Source organism: Diabrotica undecimpunctata, chromosome 6 (assembly GCF_040954645.1).
Source record: "Diabrotica undecimpunctata isolate CICGRU chromosome 6, icDiaUnde3, whole genome shotgun sequence".
NCBI lineage: Eukaryota > Metazoa > Arthropoda > Insecta > Coleoptera > Chrysomelidae > Diabrotica > Diabrotica undecimpunctata.
Window position 1 is genome coordinate 7,871,272 of NC_092808.1, and position 25,692 is coordinate 7,896,963.

The 25,692-nt window shown below is 34.7% G+C and overlaps 2 protein-coding genes across 2 annotated transcripts in view; one reads left to right on the forward strand and one right to left on the reverse strand.

The window, feature by feature from the left end:
• Window positions 1–25,692, forward strand: part of Ca-beta (Calcium channel protein beta subunit) — a 577,851-nt gene that overhangs the window by 56,752 nt on the left and 495,407 nt on the right. The gene's annotated exons all lie outside the window — the stretch shown is intronic.
• Window positions 6,060–24,000, reverse strand: LOC140444731 (farnesol dehydrogenase-like). The gene is made up of 6 exons (XM_072536495.1): window positions 23,949–24,000; window positions 18,300–18,404; window positions 13,003–13,258; window positions 10,444–10,652; window positions 8,969–9,127; window positions 6,060–6,184 (listed from the first exon to the last, which is right to left on the reverse strand). Exons 2-6 carry the CDS (start codon window positions 18,393–18,395, stop codon window positions 6,143–6,145), a joined length of 762 nt encoding a protein of 253 aa, XP_072392596.1. The 5' UTR covers window positions 18,396–18,404; window positions 23,949–24,000; the 3' UTR covers window positions 6,060–6,142.

Here is a 25,692-nt window from a genome sequence, read left to right on the forward strand (position 1 = left end):
CCTAGCATGAGTTTTAAAGATATTCCTAAAACGGTCTGAATTTACATAGTGGTTAACAGGATTCATAGGATTTGCCTGTATTGATGTCGCATATGTTAGTGAAAGTTGTTTTTTTCGGAATTCCAAGGGGACTTCTCCAGCTTCACAGTGTAAACTTTCAGTAGGGCTAGTATAAAAAGCACCTAGTATAGTTCGCAAAGCACTATTTTGTATTCGATCGAGTTGTTTTATGATATATGGTTTTGCTGAACCATAAATAATACAAGCGTAGTCGAGTTTGGACCTGATCAATGACTTGTACATAAGGGTCAGTGTTTTACTATCTGCTTCCCACGTGTTGTGTGCAACAGTTTTTATAATGTTAAGTGCAGATTGACACGTACTTTTTAGATCATGAATGTGGTGGTTCCAGGATAATCTGTTGTCAAATGTCATGCCTAGACATTTAATTTTCTCAACATATTTTATTTCTTTATTAAATAGTTTTAATTCTGGAATGATAAAAATCTGAGTTTATTTGCGTCAAAACACAAAAATTGCATACTAAAACTGAACTCTTTACCTTTAAACCGTATCTTGATTATTGTTGATGGAACACTTGCATCAAAAGATATTTAATTTTTACTGTCCAGCTGATACAAATTTTATTGAACATTAATTTCGCGCGCGTAACTGAAATTCAAAATCGACGGTCGCTTCAAGCGTTGTTTGTGAGAGAACGGTTCATTTTACACAAAAATTGCTAATAAACGTTTTTGTTTAAAATTATCTCAGCTACATTTTTTATTTAAAACATTTTTTTCTACGGTGTTCAGACTTTTGGTAAATCGATTTTTTTTGCGTTTTTACCCGCCTACGAGGGGGGTTTTAGAGGGAAGCCCGAGGGTATTTTTTTCTACGGTGTACAGACTTTTGGTAAATCGATTTTTTTTGCGTTTTTACCCCCCTACGAGGGGGGTTTTAGAGGAAAGCCCGAGGATAAAAGTGGTAAACTTTATTCTCGGCAAAATTTAGCTTGTTTGTATGATTTTTAGAGGTTTAATGGGATTTTTTAGTATTATTCTTGATCAACGTATTATTCTGTTTCTTATAATATCTTCTGTATTTCTTCTACTATTTTTTTTTTTCACATTTTGAATCGCTTCGTGGTTCTTATCTACATGTGTTTTGCTTTGTTTCTACATGTGTTTCTAATAAATCGGGGGTCACCACTGTTACAATTGGGAGGGATCCACTGTAAATAATTGGAGAACCGATTATAATATTCGCGGGAACCCTACTGTCACCATTCTAATAAACGCTGCTGTCATCATTGTAAAAGACGCCTGTCTCAAAATCCTTGGATGCGTCTACAATTCGTAGGGGATACTTATCCCTGCGAGCGGGCAAGGCTTACAGGTTCCACTACTCTGAGCTGACTGTTTCGCCCTCGCGGATTTACAAGAGGGTAGGGAGATTTGGGGAGAAGGGGGATTAAGGACTTCTGGGTCTCAGGTCCTGCAAAGAGTTGAGTCTATGGGCTTGCTTTAGAAGCCGGAGAACTGCATAAGCGAAGAATGTGTATCTCTTCTAGTCTCTGCCTGTAACGGCCGGGAAGAACAATAAAACCAAATTTCGAGTTTACAATGTATTAAATACACTGTATACTACAACTAAGATAACAAGATATCAGTTATGACCAATAATAATTCGATCAGGTGCGAAGGGAGACGAGAAGAGACAAAGCAAGAAATTAAAGGGTGGACAATCCGTATTATTATATATTCCTTGGGTTAGTATATAGATCTTAGTTACCTTCGCGTATTTAGGCTCTAGCTAATGAATACGCCTCCAGTCCTACTGGAATTCAGGATCAGTCTGTTGAAGTACCGCGCGCTATCAGGAATTATCGAAACTCCAGATACCGGCACTAATACGGCATACTACCCCGTCGAGTTACAATAGCGCGCTCCCTGGCTGCGTATTGTCTCGATCGCCGTGCTTCTCGCGTGGAGCACTCTCAGGTGCCTCCGTTCTTACTGCCCCGCCTGGCCCTCTTCGTTCCTTTTTTATGAACTCGTATTCTCAATTTCCGATCGTAGTACCAAGATCGAGGTTTTTATATTTTTGCTGACTGAGTCCCCGTGTTATTTTCCAGCAAAGGTCTATGTTTTAAATGTGATTTTTTTCTTTTAAACAACCGTGGCGACCTGATATTTGAGACTCGTGTAATACACTTAAACTAGGTCGAGTTTTCAATCTTTGTTTAATGTGAAATGTATACATTAACTATGTTACTAACTAACTATGAATTATTTGTTCTTTATTCAATTTGGAATATATAATAATTATTTAAATAATTATTACTCTTTTCTAGGCTAACTACCCCTTATTTTTTTCTTCTTTATTTCCTTGCTATGTTTACATTACACCTTCTCTGTTTTAAGAGACACTAGGAAGTCTTTATTTGTATGTCTGCACTCTCAACGAAGCCTTTATATTCCTTAGATCGATCCTTTTTTATGATTTCAATGAGCTCACGTTCTCCGCTCAATTAGTGGAGAACGTCCAAGTTGGTTGTGTGGGAAGTCCAAGGTATTCGTAACATTTGTCTATTTACTCAGGTTTCAAATGTTTTAAGTCCTTATAACAATGTGGAATATATGTAGCACTTTACAAAATTCTATCTTAATTGCAGATCAAGTGACATATCCCATAAGAGGCTTTGCATTTTTTAAAAAGTTTGCTCTGACCATTTCAATTCGGGCTTGGATTTCTAATTCATGACTAAGATCTTTACTGATCCAGCTGCCCAGGTATTTAAACTTACATACTGTATACATTTATGTGCACGGGTTGATTCCGATTCCGTTTTACCACTAATATCTTCGTTTTGGTGGTGTTGATTTTTGGAAACCTTCAGGACTCTCTGCAATAATTATAACTATGTCATCGACTTAATTATTAATGTACCATTCACTTTTTACCTTCTTCTAAGCCTTGAAGTGCGTTTTGAAATATAATCTCTGAGTACACGTTAAATAGCATGGGGCTTAGTACGCAGCCCTGTCTCACTCCACGTTTAATAGCTATATAATAAAATTTTTCTTCAACTATAATAAATTTATTGTAAAAGTCTTCATACATTTATTTCCCAGAAAATTGTTTTGTGCTCATTACATCTTTGCTTGAACACCCTGTATTATATTTACAAGTATAGTATTGGAGAGAAAAGTAACGATTTATAATGAGATACCGGTACCAGTTTGCGGGTATGGGGTTGTTTGGGTATACCTTCGATGGATACTTTTTAATTTTTCACTTTGGGACGTCAGAGAACAATGGAGTGTGCAGAAGTTGCATGGAATAATTTTTGTTGACAGGTTGTTAGATTCCTTTTAGAGGCTCTTGCCGGGAATTTCTCGCTTGAGCTTTAAGTTGGAGTCGTAAATTTATAAGACAGTATTCGCTGTTAGGATTTTGATTAAGACTATCGAATTATATAATATATAAGATATATATATATATATATATATATATATATATATATATATATATATATATATATATATATATATATATATATATATTTTAGCAGATTTCCTTGGGCTTAGGTTCATAAAAAAAATTTGATTTGATACTAAGACATTTTCATATATTTTTTCGACGTTTCGGCAGGAAATCCATGCCTTTTTCAAGAAGTAATATTGACTAAAAAACCATTTTATGACAGACATAATACGGTTTACAAGTTAAACTTTTGACTTACCAAGCATGTAAAAATTCGGTACTAACAAGTAGACGTCACAATTAAAATAATATTAAAAACATAGGACATACCCACTAAGTCACTACATGTAAAATGTATTTTAAATCTAATGTGTTGTTTATTGATGTTAGTTTATCGTTTAAACAATCAGTTATTTTAACATCATAGGCGTTCTGAGATTGTCTTTTTATGTGTTTTTAAATTAAGTTAAAATATATTTTGTTCAAATTTTTGACATCTTTTTTATCATTTATTGCATTATTATTTTTTTTTATTTGTATAGACTCTAGAAGCTCTCTCTTCTTCCTGTTGGGTTCACTTTTTAGGATCTTGGTTTTCTCAAAATCAAATTTATGTTTTTTTTCGTTTTCATGTTTTGTGAGGGCGGTTGAGTTTTTTTTGTCATATTTGTGGGAACGTATTCTTGAGTTAAGTAGCTGACTGGTTTGTCCAATATAAACTCCATCACAATTCGAGCAGGGAATTTCATATACAACATGCGATCTTTTTAATAGAGGGGTTTTTGTTTTTAATCTTGTAAAATTCTTTTTCAAAAGATTGTGCCCTTTATGAGCGACCGTAATAATAAGTGCTAATAAATCAGAGGATAAGTTTAGCAGATGAACAACGAGGTTTTCGTAGTGGAAGATCATGTACAGATGAAATATTCGTTATAAAGCAAATTACTGAGAAATCACTAGAGTATAAAAGACCAGCATTACTGTGTCTGATTGACCTAAAGATAACGTTTGATAGACTAAGACTCAAAGATGTAATCTATCTTCTGTATAATAGATAAGTTCCTCTAAATATTACAAAAACTATCGAAAACATCTACCAAAACAACAAAATGGAAGTCAGAATATATGGACAACTTACAGAATCTATAGAAATAGGCAGCGGAATGACAATGGCTTATAAAGAAGAAGAAGAAGAAGAAGAACTGTATATATACAACACTAAAACAATTAATTTCGAATTCACACTATTATGGTGGACCATTGGATAGAAATGCTCCCCAAGATTTTAAATAAATGATTATGCTTAGTTTGCAAACTGGGAAATAAATGTACTGCTCTCTCCAAACCATATACTAACATCAAAATTAGAAGGTACAGCTGTATTAGTAGCAAAAGTTTGTTCCCTCTTATTAAAGATAAGACACCAGCAATGAACACTACCAATAGAATCTACAAACTAACATGTTTAGGCTGCGACGCACGACGGTTGCTATATTGGACAGACAAGCCAATGGCTAAAACAACGTATTAACCAGCATAAAAGTGACACATGCGGTGTTATCGAACATTTTATTAACACAATTCACCACTTTGACTATAATAATGTTAAAATCTTAAACAACAGTAAATAATAATTATAAGAACAGGTTAAGAGCGTAGGCGCAAAATTTCGGGCCAATGCTTTTTAAATGCAATTATTTTTTTTTGAATCCTGAGAAAACTAACAAATATTTTCGAAAAATTTAAACGCAGAATGAAAGATTACCTTATTACCGAGGGCCGAAAGTCCCTTAGAATAAACAAAAAGTTTTTTTTTAATGAGATATTTGAAATTAAAAATCACACTAAATTTTCTCTTTTTTTTTTCTCCCCTGTAACTTATTAAAATAAACATAGAAGTTTTCAGGGACTTTCGGCCCTCAGTAATAATGTATTTTTTCATTTTGCGTTTAAATTTTTCAAAAATACTTATTAGTTTTTTTAGGATTCGAAAAAAATGAATGCATTTAAAAAGCATTGGCCCGAAATTTTGCGCCTACGCTCTTAAGAACTAGGTTATTTCTAAGGCTATTTCTCGAAATATGTTACATTATAAAAACAAACAATGTAATAAAGTGTAAAGCAGACGTCAACTAACTGAGTAAGGTCTTTTGTAACATTTTGCATTCTATTTAATTTAAAAATAAATTTACCATCTATCTGCTGACATTGCCGTTGATTTATTTTAAAATATATTAATCTAATTGTAAAGGAGTACTGTTAATGTTTGTTATATATCTTTTACGAAAAATTCCACCTCTGTAAGTACATATTTATGTAATATTATTCTTAAATTGCTTATCTCTTTGTTTAATAAATTGTACCACACTTCTAATGAAGCCAAGTTTTGTTTCCGGTAGCCCGGGAAATTTTTGCAGTCGTTTCTTCAAAATTACCTTTGTCATTCATGCTTCTACATCCAAAGTACCACCTAGAATTTGTTTAACTTCCATTTTTGAATAAGACCTAAACGGAGGAGGATTTTACAATAAACGATCGAAGTAGTCTATTTTTATTGCTATATTATCACTTTCTCGAATAATAACAATAAAATAACAACTGTAAAGCATTTGTTTGCAATTAACTGACGAACTATGTCCAGAGAAATTGTTTTTTAAATTATCTCGTGAAGAGGTCTTATGGTTAGCTCACTTACCTAAAAACATAAATAAAAATATATTCTATAAAATTAAATATTAAGTAGAATTGTAAAAAGTTGGGGGACTTTGAACAGGAGGGATTTTGAAATTAAGTAGAGCAGTAGATTTCAGCAAAGATCTCTAGGACAAAGTAGGCTAGTGTGAAAATTTCGAAAGCAACTTGACAGGCAGGTGGCGCACAATAATAATAATACTATGTATGTATGTATGTATGTATGTAATACCTACTGTAAAACTTTTCAAAATCTAAGAATACAAGAAGGCTAGGCAAGGCTTTTCCATTACTTGTCTTAAAACAAATATATTTTCTAGATACCATTTTGCCTCTTTATATTGTTGATTTATAATCATTGTCTATTATTTATTAATTGGGAAGCCATTAAAGTCGAATCAATTCAAAATAGAATTAAGAAAGTCCAGGAGACATGAAGAGAGGCTCCAAAACATGTAATACTTCAGCTTCTTGTCAACCAACTCCAGATGCGAAGACTTAAGCGGACGAAACCTTTCGAGCTTGTGTAATGTGTGAACTTGTGCAAGGCTTATTTACTGTTGTGCATTGTAGCCACAATAAGGACGTGAGCAGTTAGTGAAAAGCAGAGTCAGTACTGTGCTGTGTAGCCACAACAAAGAAGTGAGTCTTTCATGTCAAAAAAAGCTAGGATGGATCATGGCGACCATGAGTCATGGCGCTCCTTATAATCAGTACCAACAAAAACGCCTGGCAGCCACCGGTAATATGTTGGATGGTTTCTTGGGCTTGGCATCCATATCGGCATTTATCATTTTAGATTTGAGGATCTTGAACAATATACTTCAGGTAATTTTTAGTTGGAATAACCTGATTCTGAATGGCAAGTAGGAAACCCTGAGTTTCAGGAAACATCTTTCTTATTATTCCAGATTTATCCATACGGCTCACACTCTCTCTAAGGGGAAAATTCACTCATCCCACATACCTACGGTATCAAAAGGGTTGAACTCGATAACTCTTTCCGAGTTATCGAGTGCTAGGTGACTTTATACGCTGAGTATCTCCCAAAAATTTTCGTACACATCTAGATGTCGCGAGGAGTATAGCTTTCTGTATAGCCTTATAAAGATGTTCATTGAGAATCAGCTGTTTTATGTTCTCTAGGAGGTTTTTGGGAATAACACCAGTGTTAGATGGAAATAGGTACTGTCTGGCTACTTTTCATTCTCCATTGTCTCCTGATTTGTATTTTTAATCTCTATACTTGGCGATCTTTTTGTCTGGTAAGTTTATTAACTAGTATGAGATACGGTCTATTATGTACCACTAGTTTGTCTGTGAGCACAGTGCCGTCTCAGTATAGCTTGTAGTTGTCATTTTCAAGTATTCTATCAGGGACGTATTAATAATAAGGAAGATGGTCGGTTTGGAGAAGTCCCAGTTTGTCACCTAGTTCTTGGATATTATGTATGGGTTAGCAAACGTTTTTGCATTAATCCAAGTCAAATTTCCCAACCATGCAGTAATTTAGCTTCTTGTCAACCAACCCCAAATGCGAAGGCTCAAGATGACGAAACCCTTAGAGCTTGTTTAATCTGTTAAGTTGTGAAAGGCTTGGTTACTGTTGTGCAGTACAAGGACAGTGAGCAGTTAGTGAAAAGCAGAGTCAGTGCTGTGCTGTGTAGCCAAAAAAAGAAGTGGACATTTCATGTCAGAAAGGCTAAGACAGACCAGGTGACATCTAATTTACAAGCAATCTTAGAAAAACTAGGTTAAAGAAAGAATGCTGATTAATCTTGTCAATTAAGTGTATTCTTATTGTTTAAAATAAAAAAATTTGGGAAACCGTATATAGTATTTTTCATATAAAATGCATACACGTCACAATTTATATAAAGTGACGTCACTTATATTTAAAATTTCCAGAACGTCAACCTTAGAGTTTAAATTTTCCTAAAACAGCTAATAAGACGAAACCCATACGGAACTGCTCGATCTTTCATAGGTGTCAACATGGTATAATAATCAGAAAAATGTAGGTAATCATTATTATATTGGGAATTTTAGAATTATATATTGATTAAATATCCAAAAACATTTATTATTATTAATTATAAATTTTATGAAATAACTCTTTAAGTCAAATATTCCACAAAATAATAATTTTAATTATTAAAAAATTATACGCAACTGATACTGGAATACTTCAAATTTTTTGACAGTTCAGCGTGTGGCAAAATTGTTTAAAGTGTTGCCGCTTTTTTAGAGTAAGAATTTTGTTTATGTTTTGATTTCTTACATAATTTGATCATAATATATTATATATTAATAAATTGTATTTATAAATACATATTAAATTTAGATTAATAGCTCTAAAAACTAATTATTGTTGTGTATTGTGATTGTGCTATGCCAAAACAGCTAAACAGTCTGTAGAAAGCTGATAAGCGTTCATATAAAATGAATTATTTTGATCAAGAAATAATGGCGGGACGTTTTTAGTATTAATGCTCTAAATAGAGGTAAGTTTAAAATTTAGAATATATAATTTTGTATTAAAATATTTACTTATGTATTTTAGTGTGTTGCATTAGTCTTAAAACTAAGTATATTTACTGTTATATAAAAGTTTGACAAATAATTGGCATTTTAAAATTTCCTCACTTACTAACTATTCTGATGTTTTGGCAACGCTGTGGGGTTCTGACGTCGTAAATCCTTAATGACGTGCACGCATTTTTATATGAAAAATACTATAGCCTTGCTTGTCTCAAATTATAATATCTAGTAAAAAATGCACAATTACCAAAACATTGGGCGGTGTAGACAAAACGTACGCAACGCCATCTGCAATGTCTTTAACATCTAAAGCAGGTACCTCGCCACCCATTGCTTCTTGAAGAGCTTCAGCAGAGACGCCGCTAGTTTCAAAAATTTCGGTTGCCACTATTCCTGGACTCAAATTCTAAAAAAAATACAAGTAAAACTTACATTTTATAGTTGTTTAATAATAGATTTGTTGTTGATGCAGATGTTGTCGTCATCTCGTCTGGGTGCTCGGTAGCGTAGCCTCCGTATGTGAGTGTTCATACCAGCCTGCGTGGCGAAGTTAGTACCACAGACGCAGATGACCATCTCGTTCGATGGTTTGTAAAATAGCTGAATGAGTAGGAAATAATAATTTACTCACCACTTAGATAATTTGGGATCTAGGCTATTTAAAAACTAAGCTTCCAGTGATCTGGAAGGGTGTACAGCCTTAAAAGAGTTCGAAAACCCGACTGGATAATAACTGCACTGGTGCTCGGAGTCAAGGATCCCACAGGGACCGGCCAGAGCTTGAATATGGCGCACACTACCAATCACTATTCGCCAAATCAGAGTACGTGCTCTAAAAAGTGCTCGTATTTCTGATCCAACGAATATGGATTCCCAGCTCTACCAACGAGGAGGTTTGTACTAGGACGATTTTTGTGGTAAGGTGAACCACGACGTTCACCCAAACGCAAATATAACTGAAGGTAGCACACAGGAGGTTTGGATAACTCGAGCCGCAAACTCCTCAGCCAATTACGTCTGGCAAACGACGGGCCAAGCAAAACCATAATTGCAGAGCACAAGTATAAAAAGTTATTCATCTTTATATAATTTTCTAGCTTAAGTGAGGTTATGTTCGGAAATAACAATAAATGAAGATATTATCATTTCAAATCTCTACATTTATTTCTCATAGTAGTTCTATAGGTTTCTAATGGCGAGCTCTATCAAATGCCTTTTGAAAATCAAGGAAGCAGGTATGGAAATCCTAATTCATATTCAAAACATCTTTGTGGGGGCATATTAAAAGCTAAACATGCTTCTTCCTTACCCTGTCCTGTTCTGAATCCAAACTCGGTCTCATCTACTATATTTTTCCAGTTTTCTTGAATAACTTTCCGTGTATGATTTTCAGAAATATATATAAAACCTTAAAGTTTTGAAAACAAAGTTTTCAGTGTTTTATTGTTGTATATCTAAAGCGTGCGAAGGAATTCTTTGTTTATTTTTTTCCGGAAAGATAGATATTTTGAATATTATGTGCTTCAACTTCACGATACAAACCTAAATCAGGTTACACAAATATAATAAAATATTACACTTTTCTTTTTTTTTCATAATTATGCCATTAAGTTCCATCACAAGGATAGATAGATATATAATTAAATAAATACAGGACGAACTAAGTACCTATGTGTGTTGTATATTCGTAAAACCCCCTTTACATAAGTAAAATATACATACCGTTATTTTAATCTTGGACTTCATTGCATTAAATTCTAATCTTAAACACTCTGCTAAAGTTTTTACAGCAGATTTAGTGGCTGGATACGTGCTCAAAAGCAAATTTTTTGGAACACTATGACCCAGGACGCTGTTCATATGAATTATGTGTCCATCGACGTCGTTTTCTATCATATCTTGTATTGCTTCTCGTGTGCAAATGCACAATCCTGAAACAAAAGAAAACAAAATTGTATTTGAAAGTAGGCGGTGGCATTTCTTTTCAATTCAAGCTCGTCCATTGTTTTACACATGTTTCGAGTTAAGCAGCTTTCATCAGGAACACTTGTGGTAGCTTGAACTGAAATGGAATAAACTATTTGGCATATATGTAGCAAAATAGCATGCCTGAGTACGCTAATAGCGACTTCTATACGAAGCAACGGGAAGTCAGGAGACTTCTCTTCGATAGCCAATTATATGAAGTACAAATACAAGCTTACTCGAAGCTATTAAACGATGTTAGGAACAACTTTTTATTCCGAGAATACATTTACAGTTTACCCTTAAAAAACACCATCTTTTGCACTCTTTACGTAGAGAAAATACATTAAAATGAAAGTAGATGATATATTTCCTTTTAATTCAAGCTCCACTATTATTTTACAAGTGTTTCGAGCTATTTAGCTCTCATCAGGGAGGTCGTCCTTCTTCTTCTTCTTCAAGTGCCATCTCAGGGCGGAGGTCGGCAATCATCATAGCTATTCGGACTTTTGAGACGGCTGCTCTGAAAAGTTCATTTGATGTACATCCGTACCACTCTCTCAGGTTGCGCAGCCATGACATTCTACGCCTTCCTATGCTTCTCTTTCCTTGGATCTTTCCCTGCATAATCAGTTGGAGCAAGGTGTATTTCTCTCCACGTGTAATATGTAGGTCGTCCGGAAGGCTGCAAATAGTGCGGCTGCGTTGGGGAGGGTGATGCCCAACATTGGGGGAACCAAATCCGAAAGGAGGAGGGTCTTAAACGGTGTTGTACAGTCGATCGTCCTCTACGCGGCACCAGTCTGGAGCGAGGCGGTAGAGATAACGGCCTGTAGGAGGCTCATGACACAAGTGGACAGGACAAGTCTGTTGCGAGTGGCATGAGCCTACAGGACTGTGTCTGCTGCGGCCTTGTGGATCATCACTGGATGTGTTTCGTTGCATGTTTTGGCGGTAGAAAGAAAAGAGCTCTATGAGAGAAGAGGTCCAAACCTTACTGTAGCCGAGAGAAGACAGGAGGGCGAAAGGTCAATTGAAAGATGGCAAGAAGAATGGAACAACACGGAGGATGTGGCACAGTGGACGAAAATGCTGATCCCGAACGTAAGAGATAGGGTAGACTCTGACCACAGGCAACTGGATTATTTCCTGACGCAGGTGCTCACAGGACACGGATGTCTTAGGGCCTACCTCTCTAGGTTCTGAAAGGCTGACACAGAGGAATGCCTATACTGTGGATACTCGGACACTGTGACACATACGATGTTAGATTGCAGCAGATGAATAGTGGAAAGGAACAGAATGGAGAGAGAGACAGGTGTGAATTTTGTTACAGTGAGAGAAATGATTGAGAGAGTGATTGAAAATAAATCAAGTTGGACTAACATTCACAGCTATATCCGTGCAGTGATCAAGAAAAAGGAAGAGGAAGAAAGACAGCTGGACCAGCGGCAACGTTGAGAGTGAAAGATGCTGGAAGTTGAAGCTAGAAAAGTGGGTCACATTGTATAAGTTAGATAGGCTTGTGTCAGACGGTGGGGAAGGAGGAAATGTCTGTCTGAGAATGATGCCGTACTAGGAGTGATAAGGGTCTTCTACGCGCTACCTGGAACGAGACCGGGAGCCCCCTTGCTGATGAATGGAATGTGGATGTGTATGAATGGAGAATGAATGAATAAAGGTAGTGCTTCGGAAGTGATGCCGGCCTTACAGCGGCCATTCCGCTTCCGGATCGCTGGATGACAGAGGAGGGTCTGGTTTAGCAGGTAGGCGTTCGGCGTAGAGTCGGCGACGGGAGGGCATTTTAAAGTACCTCGGGAACTATCGTCGGGAGTACGAAGAGCGAATCCTGCACTAAAGTCAGTCAGGCTGCGTCCTCGACTGAAATGTCTTTTTAAGATTCCAGACCCCCCCCCCTATATAAAGACGAAAAAAAAAAAGCTCTCATCAAAAACGTTTGTGGTAGCTTGGACATCTCTATAAGCAATTCTGATTGTTGCTTAATGGATTGACACCTCTCTGAAAGATTGCCACTCCAACTTTTGCATGCGAATGCGTTAAACAACAATAATCGTAATGGTTTCTGGATTACCTCCAAATATGGAGATTTTTTGGTTTCAAAATTGGATATAGACCAGAAAAAATTTTTTTCGCAAGATCAAAACAGATTTCTGTTTTCTTTCAAAAAATATTCACCACATATATAACAAAATAATCTGATGATTTAAGCAACCACATCTGCTTGTAGATGTCATGTTCTTAATTCTTTTGTTAAGAATTAAATTTTATAAGCTTATAATCACCGTATAGACTTACCTAAAACGTTGACCAAAAATGTTTCATTCCAAGATTCAGAATCTCCGCTACATAGAGTTTGAGTGACTCTTGCTATGCCAGCATTGTTCACTAAGACGTGCACAGGACTGAGAGTTTCTTTGACAGTTTGAAACGCATCTAGAATATCTTGTTTAATAGAAACATCACAGCGAATAGGATGAAAACTTCCTCTTCTATTAGATAAGGTGCGTGCCAACTCTTCCATTTTGTCTACTCTTCTAGCTAGACCAACTACCTTTAAATAAATAGATAATATATTAGATATTAGATCCTGTAAATAGTATTTATTATTCAAATTTTAATCGACAATAGTTAATATCGGATTATTATACAAGAGACCATTCATTGTAGGTCTATAATTTTTATTATCGGTTGTAAGGGACGTATTTTCTATATAAAAAAATGTAGTTTTCACCCTATCGGCCATTATATATCTTTCTAATTTTCTCACCTGCTCTATGTTGTTTTGTCTTTTTATTTACATCAAAAAGTGAACTTTAAAGTGGTTTTAAGATCTACGTACTTAGACTTCTTCTATGAAATTGTTTTTATCAAATAAACGAGAGTATGCACCTACTCTATAAATAAAAATTAAAAAATTACATATATGTAATGAAGAATATTCTTATAGAAGAATATATTTGAAGAAGCACAGAAATTCGGATTGGATCCAAATGAAGACAAAATCAAATATATGATCATGGGAGGGACAGAAGGGAAAAAAGAAGACTTTAGTGTGAGGTCTGTAAGTGGCAAAAACTATAGTTTTAAAAGGGTGGACAAATTTGAATATCTGGGTGTAGTTTTCGATGAAAATGGAAAAGAGAAATGGGAGCTCGAAGCCAGAATAGCAAAAGAGTATAAAAAATTAGGTAGTTTAAGAGCCCCACTGAACTCAAAATACGTTTCTAGACAAGGTAAACTCAGAATATGTAAAACAGTAATTCGACCCACAGTAATATATGCCGGTGAGACATGGTCATTAAATAAGAAGAAAGAGGATACTCTGGAAAGGAAAATATTGAGACGCATATTCGGAGGACGGAAGACAGAAGATGGTTGGGAGAGAAGAACCAACAATGAATTAATGGCTTTATACAAAGAATCTGCCATTACTAAGTTCATCAAGTCACAAAGAATCAGATGGTTGGGACATGTGGAAAGAATGGCAGCAAACAGAATGCCTATACTAGTAATAACCAGAAAACTAATCGGCCCCAAAAGAAGAGGTAGACCCAAAACGAGGTGGATTAGTAAAGTGGAGGAAGACCTTAAACACGTGAAGGTGAGGGACTGGAAAAGAAAAGCACAAAATAGAAGCGAATGGAGAAATATTGTCCACCAGGTCCTTCAGAGCAGTTAAGAATGTTGTATATACAGATTGAACGAATTTAAAACGGAACATACAATTTAATATATGTCTGTTTGAACTGCATTTGAAATAGTGGACTAATATAAATCTTGGACAAAAATAAATCCATACCCGGTGATAGACATTGTATAAAATATTGTTCAACTACCTGTCTCCTTTAAAGGAAAGAGGAGCTTGCGTAATAGTCGGAGAGATAGAGCCGAAATTTTGAACTGATCAGTAATATGACATTTCTCTATTGGAATATATTCATTGTAACTGGGTTAAGACTTTGCCTTACAGGCGGACGCCCCTCGTGGTACAGGGGGTGGCTATACAGGGTAGAAGTTGTAATTTTTTTCGGAAAAATGAACGATCGATAATATGGCTGAAAATTTGCCCAGAGTAAGATCTTGGTATAACTAGACGAAATCCCAAAGGGCGGACGCGAGAGTGGATACATAAGGGGTGGCGGACAGGGATGAAATTGCAATTTTTTGGGGGAAAATTAACGATAAGTAATATGTCCGCCATTTTCATGGCTCATTATTTAGCCCCTAAAAACTCTAAATCCAAAAGAGCGGACAGCTGGGTTGGTACAGAGAGCCATAAAACGGGGTCAAATGTACCACTTGCCTGCGCATTTTAGGTCTCGGTAACAATTTTCAAACTGATTTTATTATGATATTTTTATACCGATTGATTTGAAAATTTGTATGCTCACTTCTGTTACTATTCTGAAAAGGGTCAAGTAGAGTTTTCCTCAAAATTTTCCAAAAAAATTTCCGTAAATGAAAATTTTCGTAATTTGTGAGGTAAAATCTAATTTGTAGAATCCTTTCGATTTTCTGTCAGTTATACCATGAATTTTTCCAAAAATTTTTAAACGATTTTTCCGATAAGAAAAGAAAATTTAGAAAAACTTTAAAAATTTCGTCATTTTTCTCACTCTCACTGATGTCATCACATTTATCATCTTCGCCACTTTCACGTTCAATAATATCACATTCATTATCTGCTTCATTTTCAATCACTACTTCTCGAATTGATTCTGGCATCTGAGGTCCACTAAACCATTTGAATTTATATGTTTCATCTTCAAACTCCCAACCATGTTCTTCAACAATTCTGTTGGTACTTTTTTATGAGCATTTGTCCAAATATTTGAAATATAATGGGCTTGCAGTAGATGTTGGTGTAATTCATCTTGACATGGTGGTAAGCTTGAAGCATCGAAATTTTTTAGTTTTTTTTTAAAAGGCTCGTTCATATCATGCAACTTATACTGCCGGTTAAATAGTGAAAATCTGACATCGTTTACTTTTCTTTTTGGAATTGTTCTCGTCAGTCCTGTTCCATATAAGTGACATATGAAAGTTTCTAAGGTTTCAAAAACTTCATTACAATCAAAGTCAGTTTCACCAAGTTGGATAAAAGCATCTTGATACTTATTACATTTAGCGCATGCGTCTAGAATTACTGATCTAAATGGAACGCGCATCATTATTATTTTAATATTTTAAAATAATAATGATATTATTATAATATTTTAAAATAATAATGATGCAAAATTAATGTCCAAACAGAATTTGTAAAATTATAATTAAGTAATGAAAAAAAAATTCAATAAATTTGAAAATTAAAAAAAATATTGAAAATATCTAAGTACAAAGTAAATTTCAAAACTTAAAAAATTGATAATTCCACTATTAAATTGATTTTTATTAATAATTATTTGTAAAATGTTAAAGGAATTCTACAAATTGAATTTTACCTATTGATAAATAGAAATAATATATTTTGTATTTGATTATTAATGTAATAATAAATCAAATTTTTCTTATATCTGAACAACCATTATTTATGCAATATAAATTTAAAAACCTTTTTATTGTAATAAAAAATAAGTAAAATTACTATTTGTTATACCAAAAATATTTAATAGTTAACATTATAAAATTACTTTAATTTAATAAAATATTAAATATCAAACATTTATTCAATTAAAAATTAATTCGTAAAATATTTGTATTTAAGAAAAAAATGTGATTTGTAAAGTAAATATGACTTTAGTTTGAAAAAAAAACATTATCATAATATCATTTTAAAACTACAAAATATTCTATAAAAGATTCAGACGTAGAGTTTTATCAAATGTTTTAGAAAAGTTTTTCTAATTTTTTTTCCTTATCGGAAAAATCGTTTGAAAATTTTTGGAAAAAAATCATGGTATAACTTACAGAAAATCGAAAGGATTCTATAAATTAGATTTTACCTCAAAAAATTACGAAAATTTTCATTTACGGAAATTTTTTTGGAAAATTTTGAGGAAAACTCTACTTGACGCTTCTCAGAATAGTAACAGAAGTGAGCATACAAATTTTCAAATCAATCGGTATAAAAATATCATAATAAAATCAGTTTGAAAATTGTTACCGAGACCTAAAATGCGCAGGCAAGTGGTACATTTGACCCCGTTTTATGGCTCTCTGTACCAACCCAGCTGTTCGCCCTTTTGGATTTAGAGTTTTTAGGGGCTAAATAATGAGCCATGAAAATGGCGGACATATTACTTATCGTTAATTTTTCCCCAAAAAATTTCAATTTCACCCCTGTCCGCCACCCCTTATGTATCCACTCTCGCGTCCGCCCTTTGGGATTTCGTCTGGTTATACCAAGATCTTACTCTGGGCAAATTTTCAGCCATATTATCGATCGTTCATTTTTCCGAAAAAAATTACAACTTCTACCCTGTATAGCCACCCCCTGTACCACGAGGGGCGTCCGCCTGTAAGGCAAAGTCTCAGTTACAATAAATATATTCCAATAGAGAAATGTCATATTACTGATCAGTTCAAAATTTCGGCTCTATCTCTCCGACTATAAGGAAGCGATAAGTGGTTTGACAGCATAATAACTGCTTTTGTAGTCTAGTTTTCATAGTGATTCTAGGCAACCTATTTGGGTAGAGTTTTGAATGAATTCAGAATCCAGCAGCCCGCTGAAGTATTGGATTTTTATAATATAATTATTTGACAACCTTTTGTTGGTCAACCACCTAGAGCGGAGTTGAGCCGAAATACATTGATTTCGTATGTTCCGTTTTAAATTCGTTCAATCTGTATGTCGTAGGCAAGTATGAAATGCAGGCATTCTCGCAAAAGCCTAGTCATTTTCGTAATGACTTGGCAGTTTGTATAACGTTTTCATTTTTACGAAATGACTTCAACCTTTTAGGCATTTGCGAAACTACCGGAAACGATAATTTCATGATATCATGGGTAATAATTCTATTTTGAAACAGTGTTGCAAGTTAGGCACAGATCATATAATATAAAAAAGGGAAGAGAAAATGAATTAAATTATTATTATATACTTGTATTTTTGTATAATTATTTCTGCATTTTTATTGTTTTAGGCCTCTTTACGAAAATCACCCAAAGCATTGTTTCGATGGTTTTTAAAAGGTGCCAAATATTCTCTAGAATCAAGGACATTTGCACTGACTTTAAATTTTTATTCACCAAAAGAATATGATTTTGGAAGAGCTTTTAATAATTCATTTAGGAAAGGAAAACATTTTTTTATATTATATGATCTGTGCCTAAATTGCAACACTGTTTCAAAATAGAATTACCGTTTCCGGTAGTTTCGCAAATGCCTAAAAGGTTGAAGTCATTTCGTAAAAATGAAAACGTTATACAAACTGCCAAGTCATTACGAAAATGACTAGGCTTTTGCGAGAATGCCTGCATTTCATACTTGCCTACGACATATACATATTTAAGTTAAAGTTTTGTTTAAAATAATTGTAATTAGTTAATATTAGGATTATGTTTTAACAAAATGCCCCAGGCCTTAACGACCTTAAATAAATAGAAGAATATATAGTAAATTCTTAAGTACAATATTTAGAATTCATTACCATCATTCCTTCGTCTACCAGTCTTTCTGCAACGGCAGCTCCGATGCCAGAACTAGCGCCAGTAACAATTGCCACTTTTCCAATCCATCTCTCCATGATTTTAACCTAGAAAAAATAATAGTTACATCTTGCAAAGTTCTATGGAATTGCAGAAAAAGTATAAATAGAACTGTATATTACTAAAAAACTATAAAAACTTCTCTTCTTCTTCTTTATAAGCAATTTTGCTTGTTTATTAGTGGATTAATACCTCTATGGACGGTTGTCACTCCATCTTTTGCGCGGTCCTTCGATACTTCTGCCGATTGGTGACTTATCTCTTGCTATTTTGACGATACGGGTCTCCTCCATTCTGCATATGTGGTTATTCCTTTCTTTTTTCTATTTTGTGTCCATTGATTTATACAGTGCTACAATTCTTCTTAGTACTCTTATCTCTGCCGTTTCCAGTAGCCTTTGCGTTGTTGCTTGGTCGGGTCTTGTTTCTGAGGCATATGTCATTATTAGTCTTACACTGGCTTTATAAATTCTTGATTTCATCTCAGTGTTAATGAGTCTGTTTCGCCATATAGTGTTATTAAGGCATCCTGCCAGTCTATTTGCTTTTTGTACTTGATCTCTTACTTTTTTGTCCAGATCTCCAGAGCTAGACAGTGTAATTCCCAGGTATTTTATTTCCATTACTTGTTTAATACTGATGCCATCAATTTCTATTTTACATCTGGTTGGTTCTTTGCTGACTACTACTGTTTTAGTTTTCTGAGATGAGATTGTCATATTAAATTCTTTTACTCTTATGTTAAATGTGTGGACCAGTCTTTGCAGACTATCTTCATCTTGGGCTATCAATATTGCGTCGTCTGCTTAACAGAGTATTTTGATTTCTTTATTTCCCATTCTGTATCTGTTCCCTTTGTTATTAACGCTTTTGATGATTTCATCCATGATGAAATTAAAGAGCATGGGGCTCAATAAATCCCCTTGTCTTATTCCGCTGCCTATTTTTATGGGTTTTGTAAGTTGTCCATCTATTCTGATTTCCATTTTGTTGTTTTGGTAGATGTTTTCGATAGTTTTTATAATATTTATAAATGCTGGTCTATTGTACTCTAGTGATTTCTCAGTGATTTGCTATATACGAGTACTTGTAAAATTTTAGTTATAAGTTTTAGCGTAGTATTTAACAAGTTTATACCTCTGTAGGTTTCTGGCTGTTTATTATCTCCTTTTTTAAATAGTTGAATTAGTTCACTCGTTCTCCATTCTTCCGGTATTTTATTGTGTTTTATGATTTTATTTATTAATGTTGTTAATTGTTCTGTCATTGCTGCTCCACAATATTTTAGTAACTCGTTTGGTATCCCTACTATGATGTGTAGCGTTTACTAGAATGAGTAGGGAAGTACACCGAAGAAAAACTGGTGGAATACGGGTATACAAGGGATGTCTGTGAAGGTGATTAATATTGGTGTGATAAAAGAGAGAAACTTCTAGAAAATTTGGAAAAACAAAGCTAATAATAATAGTATATCATCAACTAAATTTAAGCGAGTCCAATGGGCAGTAAAAATTCATCAAAAACAATAATTTTAGTAAAATTTTAATAACATATATAAATCTAAACAAAGGGAAATATCTACCATTACAACAGAGGCAGCAGCAGGCACGGCAGGAGGTACAACAACAAGAACTGGGGGAAGATGGAGAAGAAAATGAATTATCTAGATCCACAACGCTAGAGGAGGTCCAAACGGGAATTCACATACAAAAAAACCATAAAGCACCGGGAATAGATAAAATACCGGCAGAACTACTCAAGCAAGGAGGAAGGAATTTGACACAACAGATGTACCAGCTAATACGAGAGATATGGATAGAAGAAGAAATCCCCCAACATTGGAAGAAAAGTATAATCTGCCCTATTCATAAAAAAGGAGACAAACTGTTGTGTAAGAATTATAAAGGCATCTCTTTACTTTGTTCGGGATACAAAATACTCACAAACATCATTAATCGAAGACTCCAACCTCTCACGGAAAAAATCATCGGGCAATATCAAGCAGGGTTTAGGCAAAATAGATCTACCATTGACCAACTATTTATAGTTTAACAAATACTAGCCAAAGCATGGGAATATGGCATGGACCTTTACAATCTCTTTGTAGATTTTATACAAGCCTATGATTCAATTCTTCTTCTTCTTAAAGTGCCCTCTCCTCAATGGAGGTTGGCTGCTACAATTTTAAAATCTTCTCTATCTTCAGCTGTTCTTATTAGCTGTTCAAAATTTAGCCCTGTCCATTGTCGGATGTTTCTGAGCCACGATAGTCTTTTCCTTCCTAGGCCTCTCTTTCCCTCGATTTTTCCTTTCACTATAAGTTGGGCATATTGGTACTTATTATTTCTCAGTATGTGGCCTAGGTATGATGTTTTTCTAACTTTTACTGTGTTAAAAAGTTCTCTTTCCTTGCCTATTCTATGCAGCACTTCTTCGTTTGAGGTATGCGATGTCCATGAAATTTTGAGCATTCTCCGGTAGATCCACATTTCAAAGGCCTCCAATTTATTTACGGTTGATGTTTTTAGGGTCCACGTTTCAACTGCATATAGAAGAGTCGACCAGACGTAGCATTTTGATAAACGTAGTCGAATTTCGAGTTTTATTCGAGAATCACAAAGCAGTTTTTTTATTTTTTCGAAAGATTTTCTGGCCTGTTCTATTCTCGATCTTATTTCTAGATCAGGATTTAGGCTGTTATCGATCCAACATCCCAGGTACTTAAATCTATTGACCTGTTCTAAAATGTGCCCATTTATTGTGCAAGGTTGAGGTACGTTTTGGTTTTTTCGGATTGACATCACTTTGGTTTTTTTAATGTTTATTTTCATACCAAATTGCTCACAGGTCGAGTTGGTCTTGTCGATGAGTCGTTGTAGACCTACGTCGGAATCCGCAATTAATACTGTATCATCGGCGTATCTGATACTGTTGATATTTACGCCATTCACCTTGACTCCATCCTTGGAATCCTCCAATGCTTCTTTAAATAGAAACTCGGAGTAAAGATTAAACAGCAGAGGCTACAGAACACATCCTTGTCCCTCCTAATTTCTACTTCTGCGGATGTGGAACCTTCGATCCTAACTCTGGCGTTTTGGTTCCAGTACAAGTTTTTTAAGAATTTGATGTCGTTTCCATCTAAACCGACTTCTTGCAAACGTTCTAATAGTAGGTCGTGTCTTACTCTATCAAATGCTTTTTCAAAGTCTATAAAGCATATAAATATATCTTTCTGTTGGTCGTAGCATTTTTGGGCGAGAACTAGTAAACTGAACAGGGCTTCTCTCGTTCCCATGCCGGCTCTGAATCCAAACTGATCGTCTCCGATGATTGTTTCGCACTTTCGATAGATACGATTATGTACGATTTTTAGTAGGACTTTTACTGCATGACTCATAAGGCTTATCAGACGGAACTCATTGCAGTGTTGTGGGTTTGGCTTTTTTGGTAGTGGGATGAATATTGACTCCAGCCAATCTTGGGGTATTTTACCTGTATCATAAATGCGATTGAATAAAAGGACAAATATTTCGATATTTTCTTCGCTGATTAATTTTAACGTTTCTGGGTATGATTCAATAGATAGAACAATTCTACCTAATATATTGAAAGAATTTGGCAAAAGGACTTGTATCAAAATTAATACGACAATGACAGAAACAGAAGCACAGGTATATATTCAGGGACAGATCACTGATGCGTTTACGATAACGCAAGGACTGAAACAAGGCGACGGACTGGCCGCAACGCTCTTTAATCCTTTTCTTGAATATGTAATTAGACGGTTGACGGTGAGTGGAAATAACATACTTACAAACAAATCTATCCAATTAGCAGCATACGCAGATGATATAAACATAATGAGCAGAATAGTGAATGCAGCAGAAGAAACCTACGTTGAGTTAAAACAGAGTGCAGAAGCAGTAGGACTAGCAATAAATACAAACAAAACAAAACTATTCATACAAACCAGATCAAATAGACCGGCGCAACAACACTTTATTGACGATATAGAACATGTGAATAGATTCACATACCTAGGAGTGGATCTGGTCGCAAGCAATGAAGAAGAACCGGAAATAAATAGAAGGCTTATGCTGGCAAATAAAGCCTATTTCGCGATGGGCCACATATTCTAATCGCGAGACGTACACCGGAAAACAAAACTTTGGGTCTATAAAACAATAATTAGGCCCATAGTAAGTTATGGTTGTGAAACATGGGTGGTGACACAGAAATCTGCCAATGCATTAGATGTGTTTGAAAGAAAAATATTACGTAGGATACTGGGCCCAATAAGTAAAAACAACAACTGGCGAATTAGGTATAATAGAGAAATATACGAGCAATATAGCAAACCAACTCTAGCACAATCCACTAAAATGCAGAGATTACGGTGGGCAGGGCACGTGGTCCGCATGCATGAGAATATAATCTCCAGAAAATTACTAAATGCAAGAATGCAGGGAAAAAGACCTGTTGGAAGACATAAAAAGAGATGGGAAAACGAAGTCGATGAGAATGCCAGGAACTGCCTGGGAACGCATTCATGGAAAAGAACAGCGGTAAATCGAAATGATTGGAGAAGACTGTTGAAGGAGGCAAATGCCCGATTTGGGCTGTTGTGCCATTGGAAAGATGGATAAATCTAAATGTTTTTATTTGGTTTACTTAAGGGAACTATTTTTGCATGAATGAGTGAAGTTTGTAAGTGAGGCCAGTGAGTGAGGCGAGTGAGTGAAGTGAGTTAGTGAGATGAGAAAGAAATCACTCAAATAGAAATTGGAATAATTACAGTGTCAAGTTCTCATAATTATGCGCTCTCGGCAGATAACAATCGAATTACTAAAGCGGATTAAATTGCTGCAGATGCAACAAAAAAAGCAGAGTTCTTCGCTGGCAGATATTAATGATAGATATTTTAGTAAGAATCACGTTGCTATATGGGACTGGAATAGACGATACGGTGTATCAAAAAAATTATGCTATTTTTTTTAAACGCGTTTTTCTCGGAATAATTTTTTTAAGTCGGTTGTATCACTGAATCTCAAAAACTACTTGGTCGATTAATCTCAAATTTTGCACACTTCTTTTATAGATAAGCAACTAGATCGCAACGTAAAGATATTATGTATTTTGTTGTTATAATTAATTTTACATTAAATTATTTAAGTTTTAACAAAACAAATTCGGACTAAACTTCTTCGGGGAGAACTCCTAAACTAACGAGATCTTTTTGGTTTTTTGTCAACATGATCCAGTTATAAGTTATGTGAACACCGCAAAGTCAAAACTTTTTTTCCATCTTGGAAAATTAGCTGCCATTTTCTTAATGTTTAATATTTTTGTATCAACATTTCAGATAATACTCTTATAATGTTGTACTATAATGTACTAATGTTATAAATAAATTAATAATAAACTTTAATATTAATAATAAATAAAATTTAAAAAAAAAATTTAGAAAATGTTTAAAATATTGAAAATAAACCGTACCCCCGCCCCCCTTAACAATTTTTCGACATTATAAATTTTAAAGAAATGAAATATATGAACACAAAGTATTGTAAATAAAAAACTGTATTTACCTTAATATTCTTATACAAAAATAGATGTTGAACACTTTTTGTCAATTGTGGTTTGATACTGATACTAAAAATGAAACTCTCAACGGAATCCTTCGATTTTAAAGAGACTAACTCTTGAATTATTTACAACAAATCGTATTATATAAATTGCATCTGTACAAGTTCTCAGAGCATTATTCCTAATTAAGGTTTTGACTTTATGAAATTTACAATAAATATACAGAACTATCTAATTATTTGAATTACTGGGTGATGTGGACTTTCATATAACTCAAATTATCTATTTTGTTTCATGAAAAGTAGAATAATGCCACAATACTTGTTCTCTTTATGCTGTTATCGAATAAGAAAATGTAGTAATAATCGGTATTTATGAATATATTAAAGAGTATAATCAAAAAGATTATGATTGTAGTTTTGAAAGTAGTTGATTCGCTTTGTAGATAACTTAGTGACATCACAAGTGTTACACCCAGAAAGAATAACTTCTTGAACTTAATTTTTTGGCAACATGGTAGATTTACATCAAGAATGAAACGATAACGTTTTTTTTACTTTTTTACTACACTTTTTTTTAAACGAATTTTTATTAACAAGTAATCAAAAAAAAATTAATAATGTGTTTGGCGACCCCGTAGCTGAATACACTCCTGTATACGTCTAGGCATTGACAAAATGAGATGATCGATGTCTGCTCGTGGCACCTCGTTCCAAGCAACTTGAACTTCATGTATTAACTGTGCCAGAGTCTGTGGAGGATGGTGCAAAGTGGACAGTCTCCTTCCCATCATATCCCATACATGTTAGATAGGATTTAAATCCGGAGCACGGGGTGGCCACGGCAAAACATTAACGCCAGCTTCTTGGAGAAAGTCCATAGTTTGACGAGCAATATGGGGACGCGCGTTGTCTTGCTGAAAAAGGACGTCTCGACGGCCGTCGAGATAAGGCAGTAAAGTGGTTTGTAAGATGTCATCAACATAACGCACAGCTGTCATATTGCCTCGACTAAACACAAGTGGTGATCGGCTACCATAGGCAATTGATTCATCCCTGAAGGTTATATTACGCCATTCTGCCACCCAATGCTGCCGTTCTCTGCACCAATTCAAACGTTGATGACAGTGATCCTCAGTCAAAGAAAGCACTAGTCGTGGGCGGAATGAAACCAGTCCAAAGGCTCGAATGCGACGATATAGTGTACGCATACTAACAGGTCTACCTACTACTCCAAACCGTTGGTCAGCAATTTGACGCCTAGTAGTAAAACGGTCTCGCAGAGCAAGTAATCTAAATAAAGCGCCTATCTTGATGCTCTGTGGTACGCCTCGGTTGACCAGTAGGTCTTCTTCGTGTTCCTCTACCTTCGTTTGTTCACACACGACAGACACGCATAACCGTCATTGCTGTACAATTAACGCTATATGACAAACCCATATCTCTATACGCAATAATTCTCACCCTGTCAAAATCGCTTACATGGTGGTTATTTTGATGTCTTCGAACTCGAGGCATTTTATTACACAGAATACAATTAGACTGAGGAATAATAACTAAAAATTTCTATACAAATCGGTATTTACAAATCGGTATCTTCACAAAAAAATTTAAAGTGAAACTTTACTTTTATCTTTTCTACTTTTACAAAAAGTAGAAAAGATAAAACATTGATATTGTTATCATAGCATGTTTTAAATGTTGTCATTCTGTTGCCAAAAAATTAAGTTCAAGAATTTATTCCTTC

Bases quoted from the DNA above. Each gene is read 5' to 3' on its own strand.
- LOC140444731 (XM_072536495.1), bottom strand. From the start codon at position 18,395: ATGGAGAGATGGATTGGAAAAGTGGCAATTGTTACTGGCGCTAGTTCT. The intron at 13,259-18,299 runs GTAATGAATTCT...ATTTATTTAAAG, and splicing joins TGGTAGACGAAGGAATGATG to GTAGTTGGTCTAGCTAGAAG. The intron at 10,653-13,002 runs GTAAGTCTATAC...CTTTTGTTTCAG, and splicing joins ATTTTTGGTCAACGTTTTAG to GATTGTGCATTTGCACACGA.